The following is a 25,378-nucleotide window of genomic DNA, read 5'->3' on the forward strand; positions in this document are numbered from 1 at the left end:
AAAAAAAAAAAAAAAAGGCAAAAAACAAGTTAACTCAACACTTCAGCTAGCTCAGTCTAAAAATAAAATGCTGGCCCCGGTCCAAGGTCACAGCAAAAAGTCTGCAGCTGCATTCATATCTTATCTAACCCTAGCCAGCCATAAAAAACCAACAAACTAAGCTAAGCAAAACTGCAAAAACAAGCAAAACAGAAAAAGCCAACAAAAAAAAAACAACAAAATTTTGCATCCCTAAAGTCGGTGTGTTTTAAAAAAACTTAAAAGGCCACAAAAAGCCGGTTTAAACTAGCACAAAAAGCACCAAAAGCAAAGGTCCCTAAACAAAACACCCCCCAAAAACCCCAAAACTTAAAAACCCTCCCAAAAACCAAAGCAAGTCAAAAATCCACAGCAAACCCTAAACAACCTGTGCACAAAACAAAAACTCCCATCCACCCCTCCCCCTCTTAAGTTACACCTAGGCTTGGCCAGCCTCGGTTAGTGCGGGTGTAAATATAAAAGTGGGTTAGGGCTTGGGGCACTAACTTTCTTCCTTCCTCTAAATAACGGAAAAAAACCCAGCACTCTCCGCTGTTATTTTATTATTTTATTAATAAAGCTTTAAAACTTAAACACTTGGTGTGCTCCGTCATCTCCTCCCCTAAAAATCCTGCGACCTCAGCCTAATTACCTAACGCCCCGAGCAAATTGGTAACATAAATCTGTCATAACAGCCTGTAACTTTTTTACCATCTAATTTTATTGTCTTCTCGTTGTGCCTCTTAATGAAGCATCACACATATTCTATCTTTCATCAACTGATTCAGAAGCCATTTTCTTCTAATGCAGCCTCTTATAGTTCTAGATTCTTTTCTAATTCATACTCATCGTAATGGTGCAATATAATGTTATTGGCGAAAAGCATGCTCCATGGAGCATCTCCCCTAGTCTCCCGCATCAAGATGTGAGACAGAGGCCCTTTGGTTCCAGCTGGCAAAGGGTTCCCTATTCTGTGTCAGCAACTCCTATCAAGGTTGACAAACTCACTACACCTACTGCTGTCATAGTATCTATCCATAGAGTGTCATGTAAGATCTTAAATGAAAGCCAGGATCATGCTGGCCATGAATGTAATTGTGGAATGCACATATTGATCATATTTAAAAAGTTATGTCTGTATACTGAATATATCCTTATATTTTGTATCAAGTTGATATTCCCCAGCAGAGGTGAGAAACTGATAAACATCTCTGGTCTGGCAGGAAATCAATCTGTCTGTTGAACTGCAAATTGAGCATTGTTTCATTCACAATCACCAACCTGAGCTAAATGCAGATTTAACAAGAAGAAGAGAACAGTAGGGGGGAACGACTTGTTTGGGGGTGCACCTCAAAGGTTTACTGGGACTATAACCTGGGGACATGGATAACACCCTGTCATCCTGCACTGAAGGAATTAGTTGGGCAGCACAATTATATTCATGAAAATGGGATCCTAAGTTGACCTGTTGGAAATACTGGAAGGAAAACACGACTACCCCTCTGATGCTTTAGACAAGGAATTTAACCTGTCAAAGTTAAGTTTAGCCTCTAAGATGCAAGTTATACTTTTCTTTTGTTTTATATCTAATCATTTCTGTTTCCATTATCGTTACTCACTATCTCTTACATCTTAATCTTTGATGATAAATTTATGATTGTTTCACTATAACTATATCTCCATGCTGTGGTGGTATAAAGGATATGATCCTGAGTTGTATCAATGAAGCTGTGTGTGTACTGTTTCCTTGAGAATAGCAGACCTGCTAATTACTGTGAGTGTTCAGTGACAGGGGCTGGACACTAGTGGGGTACACTTCAGAGGAGCTCAGGGACTGGAATACACCAAGTGTTACACTGCAAGGCAAAGTAAGGACTGGCAGAGCCCTGTTGAGATTGTATGTGTGAGTAAAAGACTGGGGATTGGAGATTGTGTGTGTGAGTAAAAGACTGGGGATGTCAGGGAGCTGACACTTAATTTAGCACCAGCAAGTCTCTCTCTAGCTGAGGCAGTGGGGGTAACATGATGATTCAGTTTTGGGCACCTCGAGAAAGTGTCACATGGTGTCCATAGGTCCATCAGCCCTCACAGAGAGCACCGATCACAACATGTCATTCGTGTTGTTCTAGCCAGTCCTTCAGTCACCTGCTGGCGAGGCTGTTAGTGGCACTGGACACCTGATCGGCAAAGCGCACCGCAACCCAGAATCCCTGAGCAATCCGCCAGCTTCAGCCTCCCAAGTAGCTAGGATTACAGGTGTGCCACCGCGCCCAACCCCAAGATGTCCATTACAGACACAAAGAGGAAAGGGCTTAAGGCTGATCTTTGATGTAGACTTACCCTCACTGTAGCCACAGCTGCATCCTAACAGGTCCATGATCATCTGAAAATATATCTGTAGCAGACTGTGTGACTGTAGGCACCAACCTAACAATTCTTTAGGCACTCTGTCCTAACTCTTCTCAAAATCCACAAACACTAAGTGCAATTCTCTGCATTTCTCCCTGTTCTTCTGCAATATTTGGGCTGCAAACACTGCATCCATTGCTGGCCTTCCTGGTATAAACCCAAATTGGTTGTCGCTTATATGAGCTTGAGCTCCTCACAAACTATTTTCTCGATAATTCCTTCCATCCATTTCATCATGTGACTCATTAATTTGATCGGGCTGTAATTACTACATTCTTGCACATCTCTTTTATGCTTGAAAATAGAGACTGATGTGCTCTTCTTCCACTCATTGGGCATTTTTCTGATACTGAGAATTAAGCTGAAAAAATTCATCATCATAACCACTTCTTCATGGCCTAATACTTTAAATGCCTCTGTTGGTACACAGTCTGGTCCCGCTGCCCTCCTGCATTTCATCATCTTTAGTGCTGTCTGGATCGCCACCATGATGATAGGTTTTGTGAGGTTGTTTGTGCATACTGTCCTCAACAGTTTCTTCACGTTCTCTTCATTGAGTAGTTTCCTATAAAACTGCTGCCAACTTCTAATGATTTCACTGTCTTCCACCAGTACTCTTCCATTTTCATCTTTGACACACTTCTACAGCTCCCAAGTCTTCTATGTTTCTTTGCCTAATCTTGGCTAATCTATATATTCCCTTTCCCCTTCCTTTGTTAGAAGTCCTGTGTCTTGCATCTGAGGCTTTAAATGCTTGATGCTTAGCTTCTGCAACCATTCTTTTTACTGTTTTCTTGTATCCCTCATAACTTTGTTCCATTCTGACTTTCTGCCATTGCTTAAGCCTTTCCTTCTTCTTTGCTGCCACCTGCACATCACTAGACCACCACCACCATCACCACGTCTCCTTGCCATACAATTTCCCTCTTTTTGTTTGGCCACAAGCAGCTTGTGCACTTTCTGTGATATCTTTGGCTATTTCCCCCAACATCTTATTAGTATCATTGTGGTAGGTTTGGTCATAGTCCAATCTCTGTGGAAACTCATCCTTAAATCTCAGACTAACTTCCCATCCATAAGCCTCCATCAGTTTATCCTTTGTTCCTCAACTCATATTTTGTCCCCCACTAGTCTTTTCACCCCGAGGTCCATTACAAGCTCCTCAATTTGCTCTCCCAGGATCACTTTACAGTCTCTCATGTTTTTTTAAATCTCTTCTTCTTGTCAGGATGTAATCGATCTGGGACCTGCTGGCACCAAGCTTGTATGTAATTAAGTGCCCCTTCCTCTTTACAAAGTATATATTGGCAACCATAGGTGCTGACTCCGTGGCTGCTCCAGGGCTGGAGCACGCACGGGGAAAAACTGGTAGGTGCTGAGCACCCACTGGCAGCCCCCCTATCAACCTCCCCCTCCATCTCCCAGCGCCTTCCTCCCGCCGGTGGGCCCCACCAATCAGCACCTTCCCCTCTCTTCCTGCACCTCCCTTCCACCACGATCAGCTGTTTCGTGGCATGCAGGAGACTCTAGGGGGGAGAGGGCATGGGCGAGGATGCAGCGCACTCGGGGGAGGGCGCGGAATGGGACAGGAAGAGGTGGAGTGTGGGCGGGAAGAGGTGGAGCAGGGTTGGGGATTTGGGGGAAGGGGTGGAGTCGGGGTGGGGCCTAGGGCAGAGCCGGGGGTCGAGCACCCCCAAGGACATTGGAAAGATGGTGCCTGTGTTGACAACAATCAGGCCATGGGCTCTGGCTACCTTTAATATATCCTCTCCAGCTTCAGTTCTGGTTCCAAAGCCTCATCCTCCATGACAATTGTAGCCGTCACTGCATTCTCCCACATGTTCATTCAGATCCGCTCCAATAATCAAGTACTCAGCTTATGGTACTTCACTTATCACTTGATCTAGCACTACCTGGAATTCTTCCTTCTCTGAATTGTACAACCAACCTGTGGTACATATCCACATATAACATTAAATATTTGTTCTCTGCTCACTGCTATTCTAACTTTCATCAGCGGGTCACTCTTCTTTAGAATGTCTAGGTACCGTATCCTGTAATATTTCTGCTACCATTATCCCCACTCCATTCCTCTTAGCTACTGATTCATGATATACTATCTTGTAACCCTCACTGATGTTCATGGATTTCAACCCCTTCCATTTTGTCTCCTGTATTCAGGCAATATGCACTCTCTATTTCAACATCTTGATTACTTCTCTTGATTTCCCGGTTACAGAAATAGTATGGAAAGGAAAAGGAAGCAAATGCTATGCTATAACTGTAGTTCCACTGACTTGGCATTCAATGGTTGAATATAACAAGTGTGACCTACATGTCAGTGAGCTAGAAGTGGTCTACAATGGGAAAAGCAACTAATGGGCGGGTGTTACAATAAAATACCCACAGCTGCACTTGAATCATCCCCATTGCCAACTGCTTCTTCCTGGTGCAGTGGGGTTCACAGCACCCCAGTGTGAATTTACCCTACCTCACTTTGGAAAATAGGGTCAAAACAAGAGTTCATGAAAGACTACAAAGGTGTAAAATAGCAGGAAGGTTATTCCGACTTCACTGTCAGTAACATATTGATAGCTGCTTTTGCTGACATTTATTTTTATACCGGATAAGAGTAATGAGTGGGCTTTTAATGTATTTTGTTACAAAAGGACTACTAACTTTGGTTCCTTGATAACTGAATATGCAGAATAACCTTGCCATATTGGTCCATTTTTTCTTTTCTCATATACGGTTCACTAGCTAACATATTAATTATCATCACTGTCTTTTTCTGAGAAATCATAAATTTATATTGCTAAAACATCTTCATCTTCAGGGGGGTCTGAGCACCAGAAATGAAATGTGCCTGTCTTACCTACTGTACTACCCGAGAATCAATCTTACCCGATGTGCAAGTATTCCAGACATAATGGAGCAACTCCAGTTTATTGGAGTGAAGGAAATATATAGACCAGTCAGGTAAGTAGGGGAAATATAACAGGGTGTGCACCTTGTATTCATTCATTAATTCATTTTTGTCTGTGGGATTATTGCACACACACATCATATGATTTTTTAACCCCTTGTAATAACATAGTATATTGTCTCATCTAGCATCACTGGCACTACTTGAATTAAACGCAAGAAATGCTAGTAAGTGTTTCCAGCATCTGATGTCTCATAATTGTTGCACTTCTTCTAAGGTATGTTTACAGTAGAAAAAATGACACATTGCTGACCATGCTTGTCAGTCATGAGGCACCTCCTCCACTGGTATTGAAAAAGGTTTGATGGGTAGTATAGACAGAACAAAATCATTTTCACTGTCATTACAAAAAGCCTAATGGAACCATGTTACACTTAATTCAGTAGTAAGATCAGTTATCGCTATCAGGTAAAATGTTTTCAACACTAGCTGAGAAGGGGTTGAGGGTCACCTTTTTCTGACAAACATTAAAACACAGGTCATTTTCACGGTGTTTAGGGGCCCTAGTGTTAGGCATTGGGGATCTGATTGTCCTCTTATTAAATCAGAAGACAAGTTAAACTGAAGTCAGTTGAGTTACAGAGGAGAATCAGGCCCTAGAACTGCTGCTGGCATCCAAAAGCTAAGAACAATTTGGAAATAATGACAAGAAAGGGTGATAATAGAAAAGGTAATAAGGTAGAAAGGGTAGTACATAGCAGGGGACAAAATGGAGATGGAAAGAGATGTGGAGAGAAGGTAGAGACTCAGGAGGGCAGGACAGTAGCAAGTACACCTCTACCCCAATATAACGCGACCCGATATAACACGAATTCGGATATAAAGCAGTGCTCCGGTGGGGCGGGGCTGCGCACTCTGGCGGATCAAAGCAAGTTCGATATAACGGGGTTTCACCTATAACGCGGTAAGATTTTTTGGCGCCCGAGGACAGTGTTATATCGAGGTAGAGGTGTAGTAAGAGGAAGTGCAGGGGAAGTAGTGATGAAAAGGGTAGAGAAAAAGAGATCAGAGACAGCAGGAAGAGAATGAAACAAAATAGCACACAGGAGAGGTAGAAACAAAAAAAGCAACATTTTTTTTTATCCCAGTAGAGAAAGTGCCTCTTGAGATAGACAGCCAAGTGGCACTGTCTCTAGAACAGCCCACTCAGGTATTAGGAAGTTTAGGAGCAAAAGGAGGAGACAAATCAAGTGACGTAAGACAAAATATTGCTTCCAAGAATCTTGCCTTTTGTCACTGGTGTGTATTGTTCCACTTCAAACCATTTCTGAAATGAAACTTGCTTGGGTGTGCACTGCATATACTGTGCCTTGATTTACCAAAAGGAACACTTAGAGTTGCAAAGCAAAAATGTTTGTAGGGAAAAAATAGAGATTAAAAAAAAAAAGAAAAAAAAGAAAAGGTTATTTTTGGCAAGTTGCCAATAACGTTTTCCCTAAGAAACAATTTGTTACTGTTATGCTGTTATGAACACCACCACATTGAAGCTGCTGGAAGTAGTAGCTGCCTTCAATTCAGGCTAAATAAGGGAACAACTAAATGCCCCTTTGTTTAGTGACATTTGAAACAATGGAAAATCATCACCCAAGATCTAGACTGCATGCAAACCTGGGCAGTGGCTGAACCATGCAGTGCAGGGAGTTAAGACGAGGAAACAGCAAGAACAACCACTGGGAATATAGCCCTGAGACAAAGCCTAGAGAGAGAGCTTTTTGGCTGAAAGAGGCTTGTAACAGTGAGCAACGAAACTGTTTCCTGATGTTTGATTCCTACTGTGTTCAGGGAAACAGGCCTCTGCATATATTCTTTGTAAATAAACAAGGATTGAACCAAAGAAATACCTGACATGAACTGAAATCAGTCTCTCCTCCTAACAGAAACAACTTGCAAGGCCCTAAATATTGGCTACCTGCTCAGTGGGTTCTAACCACTTTGGTGCTCTACAGATATTCAGCATAAAAGTGTCACCCTTTTAGCAACTAAGGATCTCTGTCAAACATCCTGACATTCCACGGAATACTCAGCTGGAATGTGGGTGTGGGGTAAACCACCTGACCCATGAATTTGCAGTGGGTGTGGCACTCATAAGGTTAAATGATGTATTGTGGATTGGCCATTAAGATGGCAGGGCCCTTACTGGCTTCACTATGACTGTATCAGAGAAAGCAAAAGTTTCACAACATATTGTTAGTTTTGGGAAGAAATTCTCTATAAACAGCCTTTCATCATCATGACTAAGCTTCTACATTACTTTTAAATTGAAATAAAAATAGCTATTTTTAAAAATCCCATTGGACCTGACTCCTACAGCTTTTGATTTCAATGGGACAACTTGCAAGATAAAGCATTGTTCTCTAGGAGTAAGGTAGAATTGGGCAGAAATTAAAGTTATAATGTTTTCCAGCACAATACAACATTTAGGTTTTGGTAATTAAAAGAAGAGGGAAGGAAGGTTCCTAGAAATACTATGAATAGATTTTTTTAAAAATTAATAAACAGGTTTTTTTAACATTTAAACGTTCCTTGTGGTGTTGTGAATCCGAAAAGCAAAATTGAAGGTCAGAAATTGAAAGTGATTATAAACCAAAAGTGAAAATGGTCCAGTCTAGTTACACTGCCCAAGTTGAGTGAACTATAGAAAAGTAAACAAATAATGAAATGGTGAAAAATAAATTACCATTATTAAAAAATAGTTCCAATAACCTAAGATACAGGTAAGGATTTTAAAATATGATTAATAACCTAACAGTCAAGTATCAGAGGGGTAGCCATGTTAGTCTGGATCTGTAAAAAGCAACAAAGAGTCCTGTGGCACCTTATAGACTAACAGAAAAAGATAACGAGGTTAGTTCAATCAGGGAGGGTGAGGCCCTCTTCTAGCAGTTGAGGTGTGAACACCAAGGGAGGAGAAACTGCGTTTGTAGTTGGCTAGCCATTCAGTCTTTGTTTAATCCTGAGTTGATGGTGTCAAATTTGCAAATGAACTGAAGCTCAGCAGTTTCTCGTTGAAGTCTGGTCCTGAAGTTTTTTTGCTGCAGGATGGCTACCTTAAAATCTGCCATTGTGTGGCCAGGAAGGTTGAAATGTTCTCCTACAGGTTTTTGTATATTGCCATTCCTAATATCTGCCTTGTGTCCATTTATTCTTTTACATAGGGACTGTCCAGTTTGGCCGATGTACATAGCAGAGGGGCATTGCTGGCACATGATGGCGTACATAACATTGGTGGATGTGCAGGTGAATGAACCGGTGATGTTGTAGCTGATCTGGTTAGGTCCTGTGATGGTGTCATTGGTGTAGATATGTGGGCAGAGTTGACATCGAGGTTTGTTGCATGGATTGGTTCCTGAGTTAAAGTTGTTATGGTGCGTTGCATGGTTGCTGGTGAGAATATGCTTAAGGTTGGCGGGTTGTCTGTGGGCGAGGACTGGCCTGCCTCCCAAGGTCTGTGAAAGTGAGGGATCATTGTCCAGGATGGGTTGTAGATCACTGATGATGAGTTGGAGAGGTTTAAGCTGAAGACTGCAGGTGATGGCCAGTGGAGTTCTGTTGGTTTGTTTCTTGGGCTTGTCTTGCAGCAGGAGGCTTCTGGGTATACGTCTGGCTCTGTTGATTTGTTTCCTTATTTCCTCATGCGGGTATCGTAGTTTTGAGAATGCTTGGTGAAGATCTTGTAGGTGTTGGTCTCTGTCTGAGGGGTTGGAGCAGATGCAGTTGTACCTCAGTGCTTGGCTGTAGACGATGGATCATGTGGTGTGTCTGGGATGGAAGCTGGAGGCATGAAGGTAGGCATAGTGGTCGGTGGGTTTTCGGTATGGTGTTAGGGTGGTGTTAACGTGACCGTCACTTATTTGTACTGTGGTGTCCAGGAAGTGGACCTCCCGTGTAGATTGGTCCAGGCTGAGGTTGATGGTGGGATGGAAGCTGTTGAAATCGTGGTGGAATTCTTCTAGAGTCTCCTTTCCATGGGTCTAGATGATGAAGATGTCATCAATGTAGCGTAGGCAGAGAAGGGGTGTGAGTGGACGAGAGCTGAGGAAGTGTTGTTCCAGGTCAGCCATAAAAATGTTGGCATATTGTGGGGCCATGCGGGTGCCCATAGCGGTGCCACTGGTCTGGAGGTATATATTGTCACCAAATTTGAAATAATTGTGTGTGAGGATAAAATCACAGAGCTCAGCAACCAGTTGTACTGTGTCATCATCAGGGATACTGCTCCTGACAGCTTGTATTCCATCTGTGTGTGGGATATTTGTGTAGAGAGCCTCCACATCCATGGTGGCTAGGATGGTGTTTTCTGGGAGGTCACCAATGCATTGTAGTTTTCTCAGGAAATCAGTGGTGTCACGGAGGTAGCTGGGAGTGCTGGTGGCGTAGGATCTGAGTAGAGAGTCCACATATCCGGATAGTCCTTCAGTGAGAGTGCCAATTCCAGAGATGATGGGGCGTCCAGGATTTCCAGGTTTGTGGATCTTGGGATATATAGATAGTAGATAGAATAACCCCGGTCGGGGCTCTAAAGGTGTGTTGATTTGTTCCTGTGTTAGTGTAGGGAGTGTCCTGAGTAGGTGGTGCATTTTCTTAGTATATTCCTTAGTGGTATCTGAGGAAAATGGCCTGTAGAATTTGGTACTGGAGAATGTCCTTTTAACTTTACATTTTAAAATTTGTGATCTCAGCATATATAAAGTATCCAGTAAACGCTCACAAAGGCTTTTAAGACTATTGTTCCAGAGAGCTTTGATGTACAAAATCACTGATCCCAGTTCTAAACTCTGTCAGATGCACAGGAATAAGAAGAACCTCACAGTACAATACCTGCTGCTGCTCTTATGCTGTCAGTATTCACAATCTCCCTTGACAGCTAAACAAACACATTTTCAAATTTAGTGCTAGCACAACCAGCTTTCTGATCTCATGAACAAAATATTCTAATAAATGAAGTGTTATCTTGAGTGGTCATTCATAATCACTGTTCTTAACAAGAAAATGTGCATTTGGCCTGAGGAAAGAAAGATGTTTTGAATAGAGTAAGTAGGCAGACTGTCTGCCTGAGATGGAACAGTCATTAAAAGAAGAGATTATTAATGCTCCTAGTATTCATGACCCTAATCTACAGTTCTTATTGCATTAAGAATTGCCAGCCTAAGAGTATGTGGCCTGATGCTGATCTCACTTAAACCAGTATTACACTAGTATAACTCCATTTACTTGGTTAAGTTACTTCTGACTTACACCAGTGAAGCTGAGATCAGAATCAAGCCTCTGATGGCTCAGATTAGAACTCTTTGTCCCTAATGTGGTGTAAATCAGGAGGGGTTCCAGTGAAATCAGCTGTTACACTGTTGTAAAACAGGTGTGAGAGCAGAATCACACCCTTCCATCTATGGCAGTGGGGTGCGAGTATGGCAGAGAAGGCAGTACAGTATTGATATCCCTTTGCATATCTCAGACTGTGCACAGAGGACAGAATCAGGCCCTTCTCTCCTGTTGGGGATCCCCCTGGCATGGAAGAGTCCTCAGAGGGCATAGAGCCAGTGTAGCAAACTTCTGTGCCATCCTTTCCCACAGTCCTTGGAGCAGAGTGCGTGCTGGGGGTCTTCTTGGAACATATCAGGAGCAGGGCCGGCTCTAGGCACCAGCGAAGGAAGCAGGTGCCTGGGGCGGCCAATAGAAAGGGGCGGCACTCCATCTGTTATTGGGGCGGCACGTTCCGGTCGTCGTCGTCGGCACTTCAGCGGCAGCTCAATCGGTCCGCTTTAGTCTGCGGCGGCAGCTCAGCGGCGGGTCCTTCACTCCCTGTCTTCCTCTTCGGCAGCACTTCGGCGGCAGCTCAATGGGGTTTTTCTTTTTCTTCTTTTTTTTTTGCCGCTTGGGGCGCCAAAAAAGCTGGAGCCGGCCCTGATCAGGAGCAAGAAGGGAAAAGTGTCTAGAACACACGATGCTCTGAGTGTCCTCATTTGGGCCCTTTGGCACATGTTAGATCAGCCCCCATGCAGCTCCAACTTCCTCTGAGGCTGGGAATAGGATGAAAATCAGGGAGCTGTAACTAGCTTTTTGACAGCACACATCCTCTTCTCTGTGCCAAGTGTCTGCTCCATGCAGCAGAAAATGTGACCCATTGTCTTTTGAGAAATTAGAAGGGAAAGATTTGCACTGGATTTGTTTTCTCCTTTTTTTCAGTTTGCAGATATTTTATCTAGAAGCTGTGGTGATTTTCTTTTTGTTTTTTACTTTAGAAAAATTCCTTCCCTTTACCAAAGCCTGATGGGGCAGATCCTCAACTGCTATAAACTGTCATAGCTCTATTGAAGTCAATGGAGCTATGAGAATTTACATTATCTGAGGATCTGTTCCCACATGTCTACAGGTAACATAATTCAGTGGTGCCGTAGCACTACTATAGTTAAAGTTGTATCATGACTTCTGTTTAAAAGTTGACCTTTCTAAGTCCTCTAAAATCCACATTCTTAGTCAGATTCCTTTGAAATTTGGTGTGCCTGAGGAGGATGCAGAGTAGGATTAATGACCCAAATTAGGGGTCAAAGCTAGGGAACTGCAGAGATATAACATCTGAAGAAACAGCCATTCTTCAAAAAGTTTCTAGGTATTTTTTGTTGCCTAGAGCTAGAGATAAAACTGTTGATGTGACGCAGGTCAACATGGTCTCAATCTGTCGAGTTTAACCAATGTAGTGCATGGTGCCCACTAAATCTTTGGGGGACCCAAATTGAGAATGGTATTTAAGAAAATGTATATTTTTGTAGTGTGCATGTCAGTGGCGGATTTAGAGTTAGTGGGGCCCTGTGCTCAGCTTCACTTTAGCCCCTCTTCCCCCTCGGGACCCAGCCAAGTAAAAGAACATTCTCTCTTATCTCCCCTGTGTTTTTCATTCTTTTTTTCTTCATCCTCCTCCTATATTATAAGAAATGGGGAGTAAATGAAAATTAAAGTGAGGTACCTTGATTGGGGCAGCGGGTTGGGGTGCGGGAGGGGGTGTGGGGGTTGGGCTCTGGGCTGGGGCAGGGGGTTGGGGTGCGGGAGGGGAGTGGACTCTGAGAGGAAGTTTGGGTGCGGGCTCTGGGCTGGGGCAGGGGGTTGGGGTGCGGGAAGGGGTCAGGGGGGCGGTGCTTACATGGGGCGGCGCGGCTCCCAAAGTGACTGGCACACACACCCGTCTGGCAGCGGCTCCTAGGTGGGGGGAACAGGGGGTCTCTGCATGCTGCTGCCCTCAGGTGCCGCCCCCACAGCTTCCATTGGCCACAATTCCCAGCCAATGGGAGCTGTGGAATCGGCGCTTGGGACAGGGCAGCATGTGGAGACACCCTCCCCCCCCCCCCCCAGGGGCCGCAGGGACATGCCGGCCACTTCCGGGAGTGGCACAGAGGGAGGGAGGCAGAGTGAGCAGGGAGACACCTTAGCCCTGCTGCTGGCACGTCTCTGCATGCTCCTTGGGGGAAGGGGAGCAGCGTGTCTCTGTGCGCTGCCTGTGTTGGGGGCAGCGTGCGGAGCCGCCTCCCCCCCACCAGGGCATGCAGAGACATGCCAGCAGCTGGCTGCTTCCCGGAGCGGTGTGGGGCCACTGGCAATGGCATGCAGGCAGCCTGCTTGCCTCAGCCCTGCTGCGCTGCTGGCCAGGACTTGGGGGAAGGTTGTCAGATGAGATTTGCCCTGCATTTTGGGAGCCCCGTGCCACCACACAGTTTGTTTCATGATAAATCTATTTCTGGTGCATGTGCCAAATACAGAAAAATGGCTGGAGGGTTTTCATTTTGTTCTAGAGCAAGGAGAACACCGTGAAGTGGCTGATTTGGGGTACAGAGGTGGCCTCTGTTGGCATAATGTTTTGCCTACTCTGCAGCATCTAACCCGGGGTGAACAAATTTTTTGGGCCGAGGGCCACATCTGGGTGGGGAAATTGTATGCAGGGCCGGGGCAGGGGGTTTGGGTGTGGGAGGGAGTGCGGGGTATGTGAGGGGTGCGGTGTGCAGGAAGGGGCTCAGGGCAAGGGATTGGGGTGCAGGAGGGGTGCGGACTGTGGGAGGGGGCTCAGGGCAGGGAGTTGGGGTACATGAGGGGTGAGGCAGGGGGCTCAGGGCAGGGGGTTGGGGTGCAGGAGGGGTGCAGGGTGTACAAGGGGGCTCAGGGCAGGGAGTTGGGGTGCAGGCAGGGTACGAGGTGCAGGCAGAGGGCTTAGGGTAGGGAGTTGGGGGGCAGGGTTCAGGAGGGGTTCGGGCTCTGGCCTGGCCCTGCTTACCTAAAGCGTCTCCATGGTGGCAGCGATAGGCACCAGGGCCAGGGCAGGCTCCCTGCATCCCGGCCCCGGCCCCGGCCCCGGCCCCGGCCCCAGTTCTGGTCCCCTCCAGGAAGTGCTGTGGCCCCAGGGCATGCGGGGTGGAGAGCTCCGCGCGCGATGCCCTTGCCGCGCATCCAGGTTCCTCCCACGAAGCTCTCATTGGTCGCGGTTCCCTGTTCCCGGCCAATGGGAGCTGCAGGGGGCGGTGCCTGGACGCAAGGGCAACGCACGGAGTCCTCTGCCCTCCCACCAGGGGTCTGCAAGGATGTGGTGTCGGCCGCTTCTGAGAGCGGCGCGGGACCCACGGCGCCACGGGGGGCAATCCCCCGGGCCGGATCCAAAGCTCTGAGGTGCTAGATCCGGCCCGTGGGCTGTAGTTTGCCCACCCCTGATCTAACCAGTGATTTAAGAGGTTGTTATCTGCTGGACATTGTGGTTATTCGCTTGGATGGAAAAGTTCCTGGCCTTATTCCTGGTGTATATTTCATACAATGTCTGAAAGCAGGATTGGACCACATCAATTTGTGCCCAGGAGCTGATACTTTTCTCTGATTTCGCTAAGCATCTGAATATTGACTACAGTAACAATGTGAAAGCTATTAATGTGTTTTGGAAGAACATTAATTGGGAAATTGGAGAGTTCATGGCTGACCAGAAAATGTGCCCTGTATGGCTTAGAAACACTTCAAGTTCTCACACCTCTCTGTTTCTCAGAGATGGGGTACAACAGGGCTCAGAGCATCTTTCTCTCAGACATAAAACTGTCAGTAATTTGGAACAGAAACCCTGTCTGGGATTTCTCTCCCTAGCTCTGCCACAAACTCCATCTTCCAAGCATTCTGAAACACAATTGGCAACACCACGCCACTGTAACATCTTGTCCTTCCCTCCCGGCACAGTATGCGAGTCAGTTTATAGGAGTGGGAGGGAAGTGACAGCAATGGGAAATGTTTGTATACTAGGGATTGAAGACTTCAGGAAAATGCATTCCCTGTTTGTAGTGGGGAGGTCCTAGGTACAGTAGTAGGGAGTGGCCAGGTTAGAGGTGGTAGGCAGTGACTGAGCCAAGGCATGGCTGGAGAGGCGTGTTGAAGCAGTGCTGATTGGTGTGTGTGTGGGGGGGGGCGTGACTTTGTGTGCAAATTATAGGACATGATATGTACAACTGCCTAAATGACTACTAACTCCTACCAACAACATATCTTTTCCTGTTCAGAAACCTAGGAAATTCAATGGCAAAAAACCTACTTTATCGCAGATTTAAGATTGCTTGGTGATATGTCGTGCCCTTGCAGGACACTGAGTTCAGCAAAACTCAAACTTCTGAAAACCAGGAAATGCACAGACCAGATGTCCAGTACAACCTTAACTCTGCCTCTTTCAGCAGTGCCCCAATATGCTCCATTAATACACACATCCCTTTACTCTGCCAACCTCACAGTTACTGAAACGTACAAGTTCTTCACCTCCTTTTACAACCCATTCACTCTCACTCACAGAATTCTATCTAACACTACTAAAGGACAAAAAGAAAAAGGTGCCTATGCCATATTCCCTCTGTTCCCCTGGAGCTGGCATTAGCCAATGGGAATTATTTGCATACACACTAGGTGCAGTCAGAGTGTTAGGTATACCCACACTAAATGGTGGAGACAGTAGTTGGACCTGCTTGGTAAAGGTGTGTTTTTGATATGAGGACATGTGTGAATTACTCTGAGTAGTGTGACAGAGCTGTGATTATGCTGTGAGGAGAGCTGTGATTTGCACCTGCTTGTGTGTGAGGAAAGGGAAGAGATGTGTTTGTACCTTCAGGATGTGGGATGCATTATTTTTATGCAGAATTGTGTAGGCTACATCAGTAACAGAGAATAGGGCTTCTATTACAAAGGATATTGTCAGCATTGAGGTGGAATACGAGAGCATCCTAATGCTTTAATGATGGTTAAGTGAAAGGTTGAGATGGTATCCTGTGAGCAAGTGTAAGGGAGTTGTAAAAGGCTGGGAAATAGTTATTAAATTGTACACATGTGGTAGGTATTCCTTCTGGGGAGTTGGCTAAATGTGTGAGTGTATCCTGAATCCTACAATGTCAAGGGCCAGTGAGTATGTGCTGTGTGCATATTGAGGCATTGCCCAAAGAGAGAGAGGGAAGGCAACCTTTTTATTTTTTATTTTTATCCTTTAGTAGTATTAGATGGAATCATGTGGCTAAGACTGAATGGTTAGTAAAAGGAAGTGAAGGAGGTGAAGAACTCGTAGACACAATATATATTGATTTTAGTAAGGCTTTTGACACAGTCTCATAAGCAATGCAATCTACATGAAATTACTATAAGGTGGGTGCACAACTGGTTGAAAGACCGTGCTCAAAGAAAAAACAACGAGGAGTCCTTGTGACTAGTCTCTAAGGTGCCACAAGGACTCCTCATTGTTTTTGCTGATACAGACTAACACGGCTACCATTCTGAAACCGTACTCAAAGAGTAGTTATCAATGGGTCTCTGTCAAACTGGGAGGGCGTGTCTAGTGAGGTTCTGCAGGGGTCAGTCTTGGGTCTGGGACTATTCAATATTTTCTTTAATGAATTGGATAATGGAGTGGAGAGCATGCTTGTAAAATCTGCAGATGACACCAAGTTGGGTGAGTTTGCAAGCATGTTGGAGGGTAGAATTAGAATTCAAAATGATCTTGACAAATTGGTCTGAATTCAACAAGATGAAATTCAGTCAAGACAAGTGCAAAGTACCTCACTTAGGAAGGAAAAATCAAATGCACAACTACAAAATGGGGGAATAACTGGGTGCATGGTAGTACTTCTGAGAAGGATCGGGGGGCGGGGGGGGCTATAGTGGATCACAAATTGAATATGAGTCAACAATGTGATGCAATTTCCCAAAAAGCTAATATCGTTCTGGAATGTATTAATAGGAGTATTGTATGTAAGACACAGGAGGTAATTTTCCCACTATACTCAGCACTGCTGAGGCTTCAGCTGGAATATTGTGTCCAATTCTGGGCATCACACTTTGGGGAACATGTGGACAAACTGGAAAGGGTCCAATGGAGAGCGCAAAATGATAAAAGGGTTAGAAAGCCTAATCTATGAGGCAAGGTTGTGTGGGCAACCTTAACTGAGTTTCATGGTTTTCAAAAGTTTTGAATTTTGCTGAACTCAACATTCTGCAGGGGGATGACATACCAGCAAGCAACCTTAACTCTGTGCTAATGTAGTTTTCTGCCATTGAGTATAAAGTGAGTATTAGTCACATTCAAAATTAAATAAAAATAATGATAGCATAAAAGGTTAATAATCAATTTGCCTTTGTAAGAAGAGTATTGTATATACCTTTGCTTATGAATGTTAATAACTTAGTGGGGAATTTTTCTTTTATTCAGGACATGGCCTTTCATTATCAAGAGTCCAAAGCAATATAAAAATCTCTCTTTCATGGATGCGATGAACAAATTTAAATGGTCCAGATCAGCAGGTCTCTCCTACAATGAGCTTGTTCTTAGACTGCCAGTGAATGTGAGATGCTCAAAGACTGACAATGCAGAATGGTCGGTAAGTCTAATCCTGCATTAGCTGTCCAAGTGCTATTGAAGACGTAACAATACTATGAATACAATGGGGTCCTCTCTGAAGAAAACGGGAGTTACTGTGCTTGAATTGATGGGGAATAAGTAGTTGGTTATATGCCTTTCCCTCCACTTCTCATGGCTGTTGAAAAATGGTTGAAAAGGTTTGGAAAAGTTGGAATATATTATCACTATTTTCCTTCCTTGAGCACTGACAGGATATTAAACGACTGAAAAATCAGTACCCTAGCCAGTCCATGGAATTAGTAATAGAATAAGGAGCCTTTCATCACCTCTGGGCCATAGGTCATGGAGTCTACATCTCTCACCCTAGGAGTTGGTCTCCTAGCTCAGTGATGAGGTGTGTTAGTAGGCCAGGAAAGGGAAATTCACATTGTTTGCCATATTTTCTCTGTGTCCGGTTGCAGGATTTCAGTCTCCAAGGATATTCCTTTCTGATTCTCCCTGAGCACTAAATTCACTTTGAAATGTAAAGTAAATAGTAATCCTCCACTGAGCTCTAAATGTCTATTGACATTTTAACAGTCCCTCTGGGAAAAAATGAATGGCATGGCTATTGAACTTGCATTGACAAAGCACCATTAGAACATCAATGTAGTATCAGTGGAGGAGACATTGAAAAAATAAATGTGCATTGACACTCTATTGCATATTTGACTCCATTATAAACAGATTCATGCATCAATTCTCCTCTGTATCTGACCTCTGCTGAGCATGAGAGGGGAGTGCATCATGGACCCAGTTATGTGCTTGATTCTGTGCTTACCCAGCATGGGCATGAGCTAGAGAAGCCTAGATGCAGCTCTATGTCATTGGTGTTATGATCTGTAAGCACACAGCTGTCAGTGGTGGTCTGGCAAAGCAGCACTCTCGTCCCAACCCTGAATAGCTCCCTCCATCTCCCACACCAATAAGAGTGGGGACTACTGGCACAGGAGATTTATGCCATTGGGGGAGTTTCCATCCTCCAGGGGAATTCTCTACTCACTAAAATCCAACCCCCTTATACCTCTTGAGAGTTTCAAAAGGGCAGGAGTATAATGCAGAATCTGGCCTTCAATGTCCCTAGAATTCTTAGAGTTGTCATATTCATACATTATAAGAGAATCTAACATTGACCAGATTGGCATGTCTTTGGGATGGACCTGAAATAATTCATGGTTCACCATCAGTACAGGTCTAACTATGCATCGTATGATACTCACCTTCATTGAAATTGTATAGTGTGTGAGAGATTTTTATGAGATGTCTGTAAAATAGTTCTGATTTCATTCTAATGCTTGCTATACTACTGAAATTCTATGAAAAGTAATTACAGACACTACATGCAAAATGCTCACTGATCATGGTTAAATAGCTTGGCTGCTTTAATCTACTTAAAACAATAGTGAACACAAAATGCACAGCCAACATAATTTCATTATTTATTTTTTCGGGGTTCTAGCTAAGAGGCTGGAAATCATATATGGAAATTATATCAGATATGGGGAGGATTTTCTATTTTCTCTACTCTTCACTTATTAGACAGCACTGTTCCTTTATATTCCAGAACACAGTAGCAATATTTGCAGCATTACAGACCCAAGGCAGGTATGATCTCAGTAGGAGCTGAGGGTGATTGGCTCTATGTTTTTATCATTAGTTTCTTTTTCCACAAGGTTACGTCCATTAAAGCTAAGAGCAGGATTTATTTTCTTTCTTTCTTTCTTTCTTTCTTTCTTTCTTTCTTTCTTTCTTTCTTTCTTTCTTTCTTTCTTTCTTTCCCATAACCAGTATTGCAGTTAGCCATCCTTCAACAAGATTAAGATAAGAGCTCCATACTGGGTCAGACCAATGGTCCATCTATCCCAGTATCTTGTCTCTGACAGTAACCCATACCTGAACTTCATGGGGACCGTACAGAACAGGGCAGCTGGAGTGATCCATCCCTTTCTTCCTCTCATGGCTTCTGGTAGTCAGAGGTTTATGGTCTCCCCAAGCATGGAGCTGCAGCCATACCCATCTTGGTTAATAGCCATTTAACATCTCTAGTTCTTTTTTTGAATCCAGTTATACTTTTGGCCATCTCAACATTGCATGGCAGGGCGTTACACAGGGTAATTGTGAAGTGTGTGAAAAAATACTTCCTCTTGTTTATATTAAACATGCTGCATATTAATTTCATTGGGTAACCCCCTGGTTTTTGTATTGTGGGAAAAGGTAAATAACACTTCTCTATTCACTTTTTCCACACCATTCATGATTTTATATCACATCCCCCCCTTAGTCATCTATTTTCTAAGATGAAGAGCCCTAATCTTTTTAGTCTCTCCTCATATGGAGCCGTTCCATACCCTTGATCAAAGAATCATAGAATCATGAAGTGTAAGACTGGAAGGGACCTCAATTTGTCATCTAATCAAGTCCCCTGAATTCAAGACAGGGCTACGTAATAACTAGGCCATTCCTGACTGGTGTTTTTCTAACCTGTTCTTAAAAACCTCCACAACCTACATAGGCAATTTGTTCCACTGCTTAACTACCCTAACAGTTAGGAAGTTAAATAAAGTTTTTCCTAATGTCCAAACCTAAACCTCCCTTTCTGCAATTTAACCCATTGCTTCTTATCCTATCCTCAGAGGTTAAGGAGAATAGTTTTTCACCTCCTCCTTATAACAACCTTTAAAGTACTTGAAAACTGTTATGTCCCCACCTCTACCCTTCTCTTCAACAGACTAAACAAACCCAGTTTTTTCAGTCTTCCTTCATAGGTCATGTTTTCTAGACCTTTAATCATTTTTGTTGCTCTCCTCTGGACTTTCTCCAATTTGTCTACTTCTTTCCTAACTATATTCTTTTTGAGATGGAGTGACCAGAACTGGACACAGTATTCAAGGTGTTGGTGTATTATGGATTTATAATAGTTGCATTATGATATTTTCTGTCTTATTTTCTATCCCCTGCCTGATAGTTCCTAACATTCTGTTAGCTTTTTGACCACTGCTGCTCATTGAGCTGAAGTTGTCAGAGAACTACCCATGATGACTCCAAGATCTCTTTCTTGAGTGGTAACAGCTAATTTAGAACCCATCGTTATATATGTATAGTTGGGATTGTGTTTGCCAACATGCATTACTTTGCACTTATCAGTGTTGAATTTCATCTGCTTTTTATTGCCTACTCACCCAGTTTTGTGAGATCCCCTGTAACTCTTCGCAGTCATCTCTGGATTTAACTGTCTTGAATAATTTTGTATCATCTACAAACTTTGTCACTTCATTGTTTGCTCCCTTTTCCAGATCATTAAAGAATACATTGAACAGCACAGGTCCTAATACAGATCCTTGAGGGAGCCCGCTGTTTACCTCGCTCCATTGTGAAAACTGACCATTGGTTCCTACCCATTGTTTCCTATCTTTCATCCAGATACTGATCCATGAGAGGACCTTCCCTGTTATTCCATGACTACTTAGTTTCATCAAGAGCCTTTGGCAAGGGACCTTGTCAAAGACTTTCTGAAAATCCAAGTACACTGTATCAACTGGATCACCCATAGCCACGTGCTCGTTGACTCCCTCAAAGAATTCTAATAGATGGGTGAAGCATGATTTCCCTTTACAAAAGCAGTGTTGACTCTTTCCCACAAATCATGTTATCTGTGTGCCTGATCATTCTGTTCTTTACTATAGTTTCTACCAATTTTCCCAGTACTGAAGTTAGGCTTATTGCCAGGATTGTGTATGGAGCCCTTTATAAAAAAATGGTGTTACGTTAGCTACCTTCCAGTCACCTGGTACAGAGGCTCATTTCAGTGATAGCTTACGTACTACAGTTAGTAGTTCTGCAATTTCATATTTGAGTTCCTTCAGAACTCTTAGGTGAATGCCATCTTCTCCTGGTGACTTCTTATGGTTTAATTTATCAATTTGTTCTAAAACTTCTTCTATTGACTCATCAATATGGGACAGTACTTCAGATTTCTCACCCAAACAGGGTAGCTCTGATGTGGATATCTCCCCCTCATCCTCTGCAGTGAAGACTGATGAAAAGAGTTCATTTAGCTTCCTTGCAAAGACCTTGTCTTCCTTTAACACCCTGGTCATCCAGAGGCCTTACTGCTTATTTGGTAGGCTTCACGCTTCTGATATATTTACAAACATTCTTAAGGTTAGTTTTTGCATCTTTAGCAAGTTGCTTCTCAAATTCTTTCTTGGCCTGCCTTATTTTACTTTTATTTTTCACTTGCCAGAGTTTGCACACCTATCCTATTATCCTTATTTAGAAGGATTTGACTCCTAAATTTTAAATTATGCCTTTTTTCCCCTCTAACAATCTCCATTACTCTACTGTTTAGCAATGATGGCATTCGTTTGGTCCTCTTATTGTCTTCTCTGATTTGGGGTATACATTTAGTGCAGGGGTTCCCAAACTTGGTTCGCGGCTTGTTCAGGGTAAGCTCCTGGTGGGCCGTGAGATGCTTTGTTTACCTGAGCATCCACAGGTACAGCCACTCGCAGCTCCCAGTGGCCGCGGTTTGCCGTTCCCGGGTAACGGGTGCTGTGGGAAGCTCTGTGGATGAGAGGAAAGCAGTGGACGTGTTATTCCTTGACTTTAGCAAAGCTTTTGATACGGTCTCCCACAGTATTCTTGCCAGCAAGTTAAAGAAGCATTGGCTGGATGAATGGATTATAACGTGGATAGAAAGCTGGCTAGATCATCGGGCTCAACGGGTAGTGATCAATGGCTTCATATCTAGTTGGCAGCTGGTATCAAGCGGAGTGCCCCAAAGGTTGGTCCTGGGGCTGGTTTTGTTCAATATCTTCATTAATGTGGATGGCGTGGATTGCACCCTCACCAAGTTTGCAGATGACACTAAACTGGGAGGAGTGGTAGATGTGCTGGAGGGTAGGGATAGGATACAGAGGGACCTAGACAAATTAGAGGATTGGGCCAAAAGAAATCTTATGAGGTTCAACAAGGACAAGTGCAGAGTCCTGCATTTAGAATGGAAGAATCCCATGTACCGCTACAGACTAGGGACGGAGTGGCTAGGCAGCAGTTCTGCAGAAAAGGACCTAGGGGTTACAGTGGACGAGAAGCTGGATATGAGTCAACAGTGCACTCTTGTTGCCAAGAAGGCTAATAGCATTTTGTGCTGTATAAGTAAGAGAATTGACAGCAGATCAAGGGACGTGATCATTCCCCTCTATTTGACATTGGTGAGGCCTCATCTGGAGTACCGTGTCCAGTTTTGGGCCCCACACTACAAGAAGGATGTGGAAAAATTGGAAAGAGTCCAGTGGAGGGCAACAAAAATGATTAGGGGGCTGGATCACATGCCTTATGAGTAGAGGCTGAAGGAACTGGGATTATTTAGTCTGCAGAAGGGAAAAATGAGGGGGTATTTGATAGCTGCTTTCAACTACCCGAAAGGCCGTTCCAAAGAGGATGGATCTAGACTGTTCTCAGTGGTAGCAGATGACAGAACAAGAAGTAATGGTCTCAAGTTGCAGTGGGGGAGGTTTAGGTTGGATATTAGGAAAAACTTTTTCACTAGGAGGGTGGTAAAGCACTGGAATGGGTTATCTAGGGAGGTGGTGGAATCTCCTTCCTTAGAGGTTTTTAAGGTCAGGCTTGACAAAGCCCTGGCTGGGATGATTTAGTTGGGGATTGGTCCTGCTTTGAGCAGGAGGTTGGACTTGATGACCTCCTGAGGTCCCTTCCAACCCTGATATTCTATGATTCTATGTAACTGTTTATTTTCAGTACTGTAAGGGGAGAGCAACTTCAAAAAAGGCCCATCAAGCCACAAGTCCATCTGTTGCATTTTCAAAGGCTAAAAAAATGTGTGTCCTAAGCTACTGGATTCTCATTTTTCATGGAACTCCCATATTTATCTCAAACATATTCATGTTTCTTTTTAATTCAAGTTGTTGCTCATCTTAATGGGGAGTCCACAGCAGGAAACACACACCCAAACAGTGTACACCAGTCCCCTCTTATGTCAAAGCAGGGGCAGACGGGGGGTTGTGGGAGCTGCATCACAATGACATTGAGGTCACAAGGAGGACTCTCTGAAGGTTATATTCCATCATCATTATTGTGTGCGATAGTCCCTTCCATTTCACTCTTTGAGGGGAATGTGCAGAGGAAACTGCAAGTGAGGACAACATGAAAGCAGCTGCTCCTGAAGAAACCATGCGCTAGATCCACAAGGGGACTTAGGCACCTAAAGCCCAGTTTTAAGCACCACTGCCAATCTACAAAGCCCCCACTCAGCTGCCACCTAACTCATTTTGTGCCTAATTTTTTTGCTGTGGAAGTTCCCAAGATACCTAAGTTTCTGCCTCTGGGCACGCGCACAGCTGCCTCACTCAAGGTACCTGGATGCCTATCTTCCACCTGAGCCCCAATGTGATCCATGAATCAGTAAAAGATCAACATCCTTCTGCCTATAGGGCCCAACCCAGTAGGCATGCTCAGAGGCTATCTAGCGCTATACAAAACAAGTCAGGGGCAAAGAAGGGGTAGTGGTAAAGGAGGCCCTTCCCTCATCACCTTTAGCCCAGTGATTAGGGTGCTCACCTAGGATGTGGGAGATGCCCAGTTCAAGTGCCCCCTCTGCCCAATGAGAAGAAGGGATTTAAACTGGGATCTGCCACCTCTCAGGTGAGTGCTTTAACCATTGGGCTATATATAGAGAGACTCATTCTTTCTCTGGCCCAATTAATATGTAACTAAAGTGGAACAACTTCAACAGGAGAGATCGAGAAAGACCTACATCAGAATATCCCCACCCCCAGCCCTTCTGTGTGGAGTTGCCCTTAATGGACTGACTGCAAAGGAGCTATGCTGACTTATACCAGCTGAGAATCTGATCCAGAATATATTGATGTGCTGATTGAGTTTGACAACTACAGATGCACTACCATAGTATAAATGTTAAATAATAATGTTTCTGATGGAAACATTGGACTACTTAGGTAGTTTCTATTTTATAATCTTATATGATAGAAAATCTGATCATTTTCAATATTTTTTTAATTGTAGATCCAAGGCATGACAGCTATACCTCCTGAAATTGAGAGACCATACAGGACAGAGCCAGTAATATGTATCTCATCCTCATCTTCCTATTTACATTGCAGTCTATTCCTTAATCTGTTATTCATTGCATGTGTCACAGTCAGTACCCTCGGGAACAGTTGGCCCTTTGTATAATAATTTAATTGTTTTCATGTATGTTCTGTATGCCTTGCAACTCCAGATATGTTTGCACTGTTGCTATTGTAGATTTATTTTTTTACATATTAATAAAGTAAATTTACTAGTTCAAAATAAAATGTTTAAGTCTTCTGAAAACTCTGTTTATTTTGTTTTTTTAATGTACAGTATGTGTAAAGAACAGTAGGTACATTGCTACGTTACATTATCAAAATTGTTTCCCCTACAGTTTTGTTACAGCTTATCCTGGCTTTTCACACAGTGTTTCTAGAAACAGATCTGTATCCAGATAAAATTAATAAACTAAAATTTAAGTAGTTCACCTTAATCAACATGGAGTGTGCTGTATTATTTTGTCTTGGTTCTTGAGACATGTAAGTGATGAAGACTACTGATATAGGGCTTGATCCTGCAAACGCTTATGTACCTGAGTAACTATACACACGTTGGGATGGCTCTCCCCCTGCTGCAGTAGAATTCCCAAGAGAGGGCTTTTGGGGAAGGAATTTCGGCAGGAAATCCCTTGCAGATTCTCTCCATCATAGTCTCTTTGAGGGGAGGCAGGGTGTAGGGTTTGTCCTCCATGGGAAATGGTGCAGGGCAGAACCCCAGGGATCATTGTAGAAGCCAGAACTATCCATGCAGAGACACTTTGTCTTTGCATGGGCTCTGGCCCCAGGAACCCTCCTTCCCAGCTTCTGGGCAATGGAGTGTAGTTTCTCCCCTGAGGTGTAGCACAAGCCTCCTCTCTGAGCTTGCTAATCAGAGTGGCTTTTCCCTGCCAGCATGGATTGGGTCCTGAGTTCTTCGTTGCAATGCCTGGTGCCTCCACCCAAGGTGCCTCTTCTCTGTGCCTGGGATACAAG

At 43.9% G+C, this 25,378-nt stretch overlaps 1 protein-coding gene across 1 annotated transcript in view; it reads left to right on the forward strand.

The window, feature by feature from the left end:
* MOXD1 (monooxygenase DBH like 1) overlaps positions 1 to 24,796 on the forward strand; it is a 96,751-nt gene extending 71,955 nt beyond the window's left edge. Inside the window, exons 9-11 of the mRNA XM_026649544.1 lie at positions 5,264 to 5,406; positions 17,106 to 17,274; positions 24,339 to 24,796. Of these exons, the coding sequence (XP_026505329.1) occupies positions 5,264 to 5,406; positions 17,106 to 17,274; positions 24,339 to 24,509 (483 nt within the window). The 3' untranslated portion in view covers positions 24,510 to 24,796. The remainder of the gene's footprint in view (positions 1 to 5,263; positions 5,407 to 17,105; positions 17,275 to 24,338) is intronic.
* Positions 24,797 to 25,378: the final 582 nt, after the last annotated feature.

Source organism: Terrapene carolina, unplaced genomic scaffold (assembly GCF_002925995.2).
Source record: "Terrapene carolina triunguis isolate 2854851 unplaced genomic scaffold, T_m_triunguis-2.0 Scaffold85, whole genome shotgun sequence".
NCBI classification, from domain to species: Eukaryota; Metazoa; Chordata; order Testudines; family Emydidae; genus Terrapene; species Terrapene triunguis.